Source organism: Chiloscyllium punctatum, chromosome 2 (assembly GCF_047496795.1).
Source record: "Chiloscyllium punctatum isolate Juve2018m chromosome 2, sChiPun1.3, whole genome shotgun sequence".
NCBI lineage: Eukaryota > Metazoa > Chordata > Chondrichthyes > Orectolobiformes > Hemiscylliidae > Chiloscyllium > Chiloscyllium punctatum.
In genome coordinates, this window is record NC_092740.1 from 71,963,695 (window position 1) to 71,975,073 (window position 11,379).

Sequence of the window (11,379 nt, forward strand, 5' to 3'; positions counted from 1 at the left end):
ATCAATCTGGTGAAGAAGTCTGCTGTACTTCCCTGTATGTTTCTCCAGACTCTTAACAGTTCTGTGATATGGCCTAGTAAGTCATTCCACAATTGCTGGCATTGCCTGCAATGCCGGTATCCCATTGAATCATAAATTAAAAGAAAATACACAGTGAGAAGGGATTGAGAGATATGGTGGCCTGAATGTCATCAGGGCACTTAGGAAACCTGACAGATCGTATGCCAGGTTGCAGCATCATGTTTAGCAAGAGAAATATTGGGAAGTGATTTATGGGCCCCCTGCTGAAATATTTGCATCATCTATAGCCGTGGAAGTTTGGTAGTGTGGTTCCATTATTTAAGAAAGGTGGTAAGAAAATGCTAGGGGAATTATAGACCGTGACCCTGACATAAGTGGTGGGTAAGTTGTTGAAGGGGATTATAAGGGGCAAGATTGACATGTATTTGGAAAGGCAAGGACAGTCAACATAGCTCGTCAACATGGCTTTGTGCAAAGGAAATCATGTCTCACTAATGATTGAGTTTTTTGAAGAAATGACACAGAAGGTTGATGAAGGCAGAGTGATGGATGTCTCTTTGGACTTCAAAGCATTCGACAAGGTTCCGCCTGGTAGATTGGTTAGCAAGATTAGATCATGTGGAATACAGGAAGAGCTAGCCATTTGGATACAAAGTTTGCTTGAAAGTAGGAGATGGGATGGTGGCTTTTCAGACTGGAGACTTGTGACTAGCGGTGTCCACTTTTTTTTTCATTTATATAAATGATTGTAGGTTTGCAGATGACAAATGATGACAAATGATCAGATAGACGGAGGATTGGCAGAAAGTTTGCAGAAGACACCAAAATTGGTGGTGTAGTGGACAGCGAAGATGGTTACCTGAGTATAATGAGACCTTGATCAGATAGACGGAGGATTGGCAGAAAGTTTGCAGAAGACACCAAAATTGGTGGTGTAGTGGACAGCGAAGATGGTTACCTGAATATAATGGGACCTTGATCAGATAGACGGAGGAGTGGCAGATGGCGTTTAAGTAAATGTGACATGCTGCATTCTAGCAAGGCAAATCAGGGCAGGACTTATACACTTAATGATAAGGTCCTGGGGAGAGTTGCTGAATAAAGAGACCTTGGATTGCAGGTTCGTAGTTCTTTGAAAGTAGAGTTGCAGGTAGATAGGATAGTGAAGAAGACATTTGGCATGCTTGCCTTTATTGGTCAATGCATTGTGTATAGGAATTGGGAGGTCATGTTGCGACTCTACAGGACATTGGTTAGACCACTTTTGGAATACTGCATTCAGTTCTGGTCTCCCTTCATAAGAAAGATGTTGTAAAACTTGAAAGGTTCAGAAAAAACTTACAAGGTTGTTACCAGAGTTGGAGGGTTTGAGCTATAGGCACGGGCTCAACAGGCCAGTGCTGATCTCCCTAGAGGGACTGAGGCTGAGGGGTCAGCTAATGGACCCCTGTTAGCTTTGATAGGTTGAACAGTCAAGGTCTTTTCCCCAGGGTAGGGGAATCCAAAACTAGAGGGCATAGGTTTAAGGTGAGAGGAGAAGGATTTAAAAGAGATCTAAAGGGCAACTTTTTCATGCAGAGGGTGGTTTGTGTATGGAATGAGCTGTCAGAGGTGGTGATAGATGCTGCTGCGACAACAACATTTCAGAAAGTATTTGGATGAGTACACTAATAGGAAGGGTTTAGAGGAATATGGGCCATATGCTGGACTGGATGAGTTTGGGATATCTGGTTGGTATGGACGAGTTGGACCGAAGCGTCTGTTTCCATGCTGCATATCTCAGTAACTGTATTTTCCAATCCCAGTTGAAGCAGATATTTGCAGCATAGGCATTCAGCTGAAGTTTAAGTAGCATATGTGAGTTTCAGGGTAGGAAAAGACATGGCCCCATTTACAACAGCTCCCATACTTGGGCAAGTTTGTAAAGGTCTCAGATAGATGAATGGGTGTGATGGTTATGCGGGTCTGGTTGTGGAACAGCAGATGTTCTAATAATCAGATCTGATCTGTTTTGGTCAGATTAGTCAGGTCTGATTAGTGATTGGAAAGTTGGCTATGTTTGTGGTGGGTGGGATAATCAGCTCCAGTCAGGGTGGTGAGTGAGTTGTCTGATCATTGCATGGGAAAGCACATGTTGGGGGTTCAGGTGGATGCATATGTTCGGGTGAGGGGATTCAGGACTGTTATAGGCAGGGGGGTATTTGTGTGTGGTCAGATAAGGGAGTAATGAAGAGCCATTGCAGTTTGATTGGTCAAATCACCGTCTAGTATTTTGTAAGCACATGGAACCTTTCAGTACGTTGTTATTGAAGCTATGGAATGCCCACTCATTCCTATTTTAGAAAACATTGGATAAACATGAAAAAAGTTAGTGAGGGAAATAGATGAGGTAGAGACTTCTAGTTGGCAGCTAATTTCAGTTCTTCTATGATGGTTTGAATGGTCTTTTTCATATGAAAATTTGCATGATCTTCTGTTTATTCCTATATTTTGATTCACAGAGAGAAAAAGATGAAATCCCGTGTTCAGGAATTAGTAACTGCCTTGGAACGAATGACAAAAAGCAGTGAAGTGCGACATCAGCAGTCTGCAGAATTTGTTAATGACCTCAAACGAGCAAACAGGTATGTGAGTTGGTAAAAGAATAGATGAACAATTTTCATGTAGAACTTTTCCTGACAGAAGAATTGATCGTGTTATTTATGTCTCTGCACCATTCACTGAATGAAAATAGGATCGGTGCTAGAAAGAGAGGGGCTAAAAGGAGCATAGACCCATTAGAAAATGTGCTGGGGAAATAATAACATTACTTACTATCTTTGACTGTTAAAGCTGATGCTATTGCCATTTCAGGCATTTCAACAACACTGAACAATCAAGGGGCAAAAAGTGGGGGCGGAGGTAGGTAAAATAATTATGACGAGAAAATGAGTTCTAGGAAATCTAATGGGGCTAAAGGACGTTAAGTCCCCTGGACAGGAGTTAAATCCAATTTTATTGTTGGAATTTGCTACAGAGATCGTGGGTGCACTAGTAGTAATCTCCCAAGAATCTTTATGTTCTGGGCAAGTCCCATGGGATTGGAAAACTGCCAATGTAACAACTTTATTCAAAAAGAGAGGAGCCAAAATATGGCATCTCTAGGCAGGTTAGCTTAACATTTGTCATTGGGAATATGTTAGAACAAGTTACTCTTAGAAATAAGTAATGCAAGGAAGCAGAGTCAGCTTGGTTTCATAAGTAGAAATCATGTCTGACAAATTTATTGAAAATTCTCCCTATTTTGAGGAGGCAACAAACAGGATAGATGAAAGGAAACCTATACCTGTAATGTATTTGTATTTCCAAAAGATGTTTGGTTAGTTATCACAAATACAGCCTATGATGATAGAGGTGGTATATTGGCATGGATAAAGAATTGGCTAATAGAAGACAGAGTTGGGATAAGGGAGACATTTTTTAGGATGGCAAATTACGACGAACAATGCCACAGGGATCATTGCAGGGCCTAGTACCATATTATATATAAAATGTTAATGACTTGAATGATGGGAGTGAATGTACCACTGCCAAAGTTGGGAATGACGCAAAAATAAATAGGATAGCAAGTGGTGAGAATGTCTACATTCCTCTGTAGACTTGGTGTCAGGTTCTGTGATTGGGCGAAGACTTGACAGATGGAATGAAATGTGGGTAAATGAGATTAAACACTTTAAGAATAGAAGAGCTGAATGAAAACTGCAGAAGGCTGCAGTACAGAGAAATTTGGATGAATTCATGCATGAATCACAAACTGGCATTAAAATTCAGGTAATAGTGAAGAGATGATAAGGGTGACTTTATTTCAATAGAAATAATGTGCAGAAATAGTCTTGCTGAAAGTGTACAAGGCACTGGTTAGACCATGCTTAAATCCTGTGAACAGGTTGGTCCTTTAATCAAAGGAAAAACATATTGGCATTAGAGGTAGTTTAGAGAAAGTTCATTAAGTTGATCCCTAGTGTGTAGGGATTTACTTGAAGAAAGCTTGAGTAAATGACCGTGTATTCATTGGCGTTTAGAAGACTGAGAGCAACCTTACTGAAAAATGTTAGGTTCTTTATGGGGAAAAAGGGAGGAACGTGGAGATGGTAAGATCAGCCATGATCGTGTTGAATGGTGGTGCAGGTTCAGTAGGCTGAATGGCATATTTTCTACTATGTTTTTAAAGTTTAGTGTGAACCTAACTGTACCACGTTGCTACCAATTTGAATCCTGTTGATATCAGTTCCAGGCACTCACTGTACATTAATGCTACTCAATACAGTTTCCTTGTCTTTAACAGAATTAAAAATCCAGTGTTTAGTGTGTCTCCTGTTTTGACCCTTTTATGATACAGTAATGTAAATGCAAGGAGAGATACTTCATCTGCTCAGAGCAGAAGACTATAAGACCCAGAATCTAAACTAAGTATGCATAAGATTCCATAAAATGTACAATACAGAAGTAAGCCACATTTTTGCAATTAGCTGTGAAAAACAATAGTGAGTTTTGAATTATTACTGGGTTGTGTTTTATTTAAACCTCCTTGTTCGGGAATTGCCTTAAATCTCTTTTTTTAAAAGTCCACATCCACCCTATCAAACTTCTTCAGGGTTTTGAAGCTTTCTACCAGGCCTCATATGTTTGCTTTCCCAGAAGAAAATCCCAATCTGCTCAAACTTTTGTCTCAATGTGTCATAATATTTTTGTAAACTCTTTCTGAAGTTTCACCAGTGTTTTTATCTCCTCTCTTTCGAAAGTTCCTTGGTATCGAGGATGAGGCTCATCCACTGTTGTTGTGGATCCTGAGTGCTTTCATATATTTTTCCTATTCAGTACACTGAATTTGCAAACAGTATTTAAGGTGTTTCTACGTTAATTTAATATCACCTTCCTGTTTTTATGTAAGAACTAGGAGAAGGAGTAGGCAATTCAGCCCCTCAAGCTTACTCTGCCATTCATTACAATCATGGCTATCTCATCTCTGCCTCAGCTCCACTTTCCTGTCTAATCTCCATAACCCTTCAACCTATTACTAATTAAAAATCTGTCTATTTCCCTCCTTAAATTTACTCAAGGCCCTGGTGTCCATCATATTCTGAGGTAATGAATTCCACAGATTCAGGATCTTTCGAGAGAAGTATTTTCTCCTCATCTATTTCATCTTAACCTAAAACTAAGATATCACGTTCTAGATTGCTCCACCTAAGGAAATGTCTTTTCTACACTGTGTCAATGCTCTTTAGTACTATATACACCTCAATTAGATCTCCTCTTATTACTCAACTCTAGAGTATAAACCTAAACTGCCGAATCTCTCTCTCCATACGTCAAACCTCTGATTCCTGGAATCCATCCAGTGAACCTCCAATGCAGCTGCATGCCTCTTCAAGTAAAGGGACCAAAACTGTCTGTAATACTCACTAATGCTTTGTACAGCTGCAGTAAGACCTCTGTACTTTTACTGTCCGTCTACTCCAATCTACCTCTCTTCTACCCCCCCCCCCCCCCCCCACATCACCGATCTTTCCTACTGCCACATCATAGACCCCTCCTCTTCAATCACAAGCCCTCCTTCCTTCTCACAGCCTTGTGTCACAGGCTTTCCCCACTGTAGGGCAGGAAGCCTGTCAATCATCCTGGTTGTGTCTCTTGAAAAATCAGAGAAAACCATTAAAAATCAGTTAATTCCTGCAAAACCTCAGGGCGATTCGCATTTCCCAGATTTACCATTCATGGCTCCTCAATCCTGGCCTCACCACTCCCTCCCCTTTAAATGCCAGCGACCAATCATTCCTCCGAGAAATTACCACTGAAGTGGATACAGTCCTGAACATAAAACTGGAAGCCACTACCATGACCAGGAAGGACTGGTAATCAGGGTTTCTGTATTTCAGTCACATTAAACTGAGGAACCATCTGTCCTTTGAGGAGGATGTAAGGGATTCACAGAGTTTATCTCAGTTCATTTAAACAACATCAACTGCACTACTCCCGTCGACACATCTAGTCACCACTTTGAACAATTCAATCAAATTTGCCAGGCATGATCTCCCACCAAAAAAGCTATACCGATTGACTAATCCTTGTCTTTTCAAGTGAAGATAAATTCTGTCCGTCAGTTTTTTTTTTGTCTAATAGTTTTCCTACCATTGGTGCCAGATTACTGGCATGTTGTTTCCTGGTTTATCCCTTGCTATCTTGCATAATGGAGCATTAGCTGTCTTCCAGTCCTCTGGCAAATCTTTTGTGTCCAGAGAAGGATTGAAAATTAATGTCAGAGGCCCTGGTATCTCTTCCCTTAACTCCCACAGCAACCTGGGATACATCTCATCTGGGTCTTGGGATATCCAATTTTATGCTTTTCATTCGTGCTAATACCTCCTCCCCTGTGCTGTAACTATAGGCAATCCTAGGAAAGAGTCCAGAGTCCAGGTAAGCCTGACATTTTAATCAGGTCTGGGTGGCAAATCTCAACAAAGGGAGTGAAGATATGGTGGCTGTGTTTTAGAGGCAACAGGAGGAATCTTCATGGGGGATGTACAATCTTGATGGGTGAGATGGGTACAGGGTTGCCCCCCCCCCCCCCCCCCCCCCAAAAAAATAATTACTTTCACCTTCCTCCCTGATAGCATGGCACCTGAAAAGTCAAAGTGATACAGAATATGGCCCTTAAATGGCCATTAAGTAACTGCATTATAGCCTTACAGGGCAATGGGTCGTTGGTCTGCTTGAATCCTTTCCTGTTATCATAATATGGAATAGAGGTCGGGGGGCGGGGGGTGCGTGGCAGGGAGGTGAACTGAAGCAATAAAAATGTCACCTGTTTTATTTAATGAGCCTCCTCACCAACAACTATGATGAAGGAATGGGGGGGAAGGGAGCAGATATAAAATCCAGTCCATTATCCAAGTTAAGTGATGAGATATCAAAAGTAATTCACATTTAAAAATCGGCAGTGCTTAATTGTCTATTAATCATTCTAGGATTTCCTGAGTCAAAAATAGCACTGTATAAATGCAGGTTCATAATGGGTGACGCTGTCTGTTGTCTTGAATAGTTACTTTGTTCATGGCTTTGAAGTCAAGTAGCACGTCATTGAGAATGATCAGCAAATCTCTGATGACTGTGTGGAGTTGGCACATTCTTACAGTGTCTGCATCGGTTTTGTCTGGGTGCCCCAGATTCCTCCCACAGTCCAAAGATGTGCAAGTTAGGTGGATTGGCCATAGGAAATTGCCCATAGTGTTCAAAGATGTGTAGGATAGATACATTAGCCACTGGAAATGCAAGGTTACAAGGATGGGTTAGGGGGAATGGTTCTGGGTAGGATAATCTTCAGAGGGTCGGTGTGGACATGTTTGGCCTGTTTCCATGCTGTGGGTATTCTATGAAATGCCGAAATTTCATTTGCCTTGTTTTATGACCTGCTGTGCATGCATACTTGCTTTCCATGGTTCATGTATGAGGACACCTCGATCCCTTTGAATTAAAGATCCCTCTGTGCCTAAGCACTTCAAAGTTTCTTTCCATTTACAGTAAAGCACTCTAAAGTTTCTCCCTATTTACATAAGTTACCCTTCTATTCTTCGAGTCAAAATGGATAATATAACACTTATCCATATTAAACTCCATCTCATTTTATATCCTGTTCTTCTAGGAATAAACTCATCTACTTATCAACTCATCTTTGTATTTTTTGATATTTTTAATAATCTTCCCAGTTTCAATGCTTTATCTTATTTAGTTTCATACTTCAAGTAAACAACTAGAATACTTATTCTTTCTATCAGCATTAATTATTTCATATTTCGGCAATTTGAACTTTATTTGCCATTCATCTACAAACTCTGCAAATCTGTTTGTGGTCTTTTTTGCTGAAGTCCACCGTTTTATTAGCTATGCATCCAAATTTGGTGGTATCTGCATTTTCTATGATGTAGAATGGATAATTAAAAATAAATGAATAAACACTGGCATGGATCTCTTCCAGAAAACACCATTTTCTGCTAATCCAATTCTCCTATCCTCCAGAGGAGAACTTATGTTGTTGCACACTGGTATTTGTGTTTTTATTTCAAATTCTAGCATTTATTCTTTTTGTTGTCCATGATTGTGCTCCACAGTGTGTGGTTTTTATTTTAGAGACATACAGCATGGAAGCAGACCATAATCCCAAACTAAATTAGTCCCACCTGCCTGCGCTTGGCCCACATCCTTCCAAACATTTCTTATTCATGTACGTATCCAAGTACGTTTAAACATTGTCACTGTACCTATGTCCTCCACTTCCGCTGGAAGTTAATTCCACTTTCTCTGTATCACTCATGATTTTTTATAAACTTCCACAAGATCACCTGCTCTGCTCCAATAGAAGAAGTTACAGCCTATTTTTATCAACTCAAACCCTCCCTTCCCAGCAACATCCTGGTAAATCTCTTCTGAACTTCCTCCAGCTTAATAATATCCTTCCTATAACAGGGCTATTTTCTAATATAAAAACACATTTTTTTTTCTTTTTCCCTACCTCACCAAATGTTGGTCTGATATGATTAGCTGTCTAGAACATTGTACATGTGGCATTTTTACAGTATGGGCTAAGATGATAGATATCTTCAGAATATTTGGCCAAGCATGATCTGATCCACATATGACATCTAGATGTTTTCTGGCAGTTAAGATAACTGTCAAGAGAAACCAGTCTGGCTGACTTGCTTCCCACTGCCCTTTCTTCCTAGGGTGCTGAGGTCCGTCATAGCATCCTAACTGTTGTCATGGCTGTGATCAATTAATTCAGCACTGACTATAAATAGGACCTTTAGACTTTCTGGTCTGCGTGACTTAGTTCCACACTAAGCAGTTCCTTTACCCATCAGGAAGGTTTTTTAAAAATATCTATCTCTCTGTTTGGGGGTGGAGGAGGGACCTATCTAACACATGGGGGCTTAGCACTTTGACCTTCCATCATTTAGACTTCATATATAGAATCATTTAGTATAGAAGAGGCCCTTTGGTCCATTGAGTCTATAACTGCTAAAAATGCACTACTACCCACACTTGTCCAACTTTCTCTCAGTAGTAGTCCGTAGCCTTGAGTGTTATGACACTTCAAGTACATTTAAGTCGTCATTGGACAAGCATATGGACGTACATGGAAATAGTGTAGATTAGATGGGCTTCAGATTGGTATGACAAGTCGGCGCAACATCTAGGGCCAAAGGACCTGTACTGCGCTGTTAAGTTCTATGTAAGTGTTGATGTAAGTACGTTTTAAAGGTTGTGAGGTTTCCCACCTCAACTATCATTCCAGGTAGTGCATTCCGAACCCATACCCCCTCTGGGTGAAAATGTCTTCCTCCTCCTTTCACTTTAAAATTATGCCCTCTTGTTATTAATCCTTTGACTAAGGAAAACAGCTGCTTTCTATTCATCCTGTTCATCTCGCTCATAATCTTTTATACAACTCCATCAGGACCCCCTCAAACCCCTCTGCTCCAAAGAAAACAACCTGAACATCTCCAGCCTCTCCTTGCTAAAATGATTCAGTCCAGACATCATGCTGGTGAATCTCCTTTGCAACCTTTCCAGTGCAATCACATCCTTCCTATACAGCCAATACCAAAACTACACATAATGCTCCAGCTGTGGCCTAACCAAAGTTCTGTACAACTCCAACCTGACTTCCCTACTCTTAGAATCTATGTCACAACTGATAAAGCAAGCATTTCACATGCGCCTGAACAACTGTATGAACCTGTCCTGGCACCTTCAAGAATCTGTGAACAAACGCTCTAAGAACACTCATTTCCTCTGACCTTCCTAATGTTCTGTCAATCATTGAGTACTCATGTGTCTTATCATAGTCTGATGGAAGTAAGGTGTTCCTGTGCACCAGGAAATTAGCTCGTGTAGGTTGCCCTGTTTTAATTAAGTTTATTTTCTACACAGTTGATACTGGGACAGGACAAAAGTCTTAAAACATTGAAAATAAATCCTAAGAATTCAAAATACACAGTAGTCATCAGTATCTTTTATTCTTCTGCAGTGTTATTTCATGTATAATCAAAATTTCATCAAGATAGATTCTACTTCTCCAGTGCTTGTAGTTATGGACCAGTTGCACGGCATTATTGTGGTCAAAAACTCCACAACCACCTGATGAAGGAGCAGCACTTCGAAAGCTAGTGCTTCCAGATATACCTGTTGGACTGTAATCTGGTGGTGTGATTTTTAGCATTATTGTAGTGAGTTTAATATAAAAGCTATTATTTTTATTTCTCTTTCTTTGTATAAATGGTAGGTGAAATTATTTCCTAGCTTTCTATTACTTCTATAATGTCTGCTTCATATAAGCAATAAAACTATCCAAAGGCAATGCTTTCCATAATAAAAACTGTGCTTCAGTTTAAGAGAAAGATATTGGATAAATTTGTGTAAACGTCAATCTCATGATGTTTGTCCTAAACAAAAGGTTTTTTTTTCATATTCCAACTGTAGGACTTGACCCTGTGGTGTGTTTTTGTGAATCAAAGTCCAGAAATTTCAGAACCAGAGGCTAGAGTTTTAAATGTTTGGGCTGTGATTTAGGAAGGCAAAAGTGAAACCAACCAAATACTTCTCAATGTAACAACATAAGCAAAAATTCAATCCTGGTTATGGTGGAAGCTGGAGATACTTATACTGATATGTAAATAGTTGTGTTTATAAATGCTGAATTTTTTTCCAAAAAGGGAGAGGAAATTGCTTGAAATTTTGCAAAAGTAGAAGGTGGATTCTCTGAACTATTACTCATAAACTTACTTACAGAAAGATATTGTTACAAAATGCAATAACAGACCAGAATCATTTGCAGCAGTTAAGAAAATTGAGTGAATAATTGATTTTGAAAAGTCGCAGTGTCCTAGAGACGTGCAGCATGGAAACAGACCCTTCTGTCCAACTTGTCCATGCCAACCAGATATCTGATATAAATCTAGTCCCATTTCCTAGCATTTGGCCAATAACACACTCAACCCTTCCTATTCATATACCCATTCGGATGCCTTTTAAATGTTGTAATTGTGTCACCTTCCACCACTTCCTCTGGCAGCTCATTCTATACACACATCACTCTCTGCATGGAAAAGTTGCCCCTTAGGTCCCTTTTATATATTTCCCCTCGCCTCACCTTACCTTAAGCCTATGCTGTCTAATTTTGGACTCCCCCACATCAGGGAAAAGATCCTAATTATTTACCTTATCCACTGCCTCTCATGATTTTATTAACCTCTCGAAGATCACCCCTCAGCCTCCAACACTCTGGGAAAAATAGTGCCAGTTTATTCAGCCTCTCTAATC

At 40.0% G+C, this 11,379-nt stretch overlaps 1 protein-coding gene across 7 annotated transcripts in view; it reads left to right on the forward strand.

Moving 5' to 3' along the window:
- The window catches only part of mcc (MCC regulator of WNT signaling pathway), a 180,499-nt gene that overhangs the window by 162,867 nt on the left and 6,253 nt on the right, over window positions 1-11,379 (forward strand). For all 7 annotated transcript variants that reach the window (XM_072583876.1, XM_072583840.1, XM_072583859.1 and 4 more), the window contains one exon: window positions 2,523-2,645. In XM_072583876.1, coding sequence (XP_072439977.1) covers window positions 2,523-2,645 — 123 coding nt within the window. The remainder of the gene's footprint in view (window positions 1-2,522; window positions 2,646-11,379) is intronic.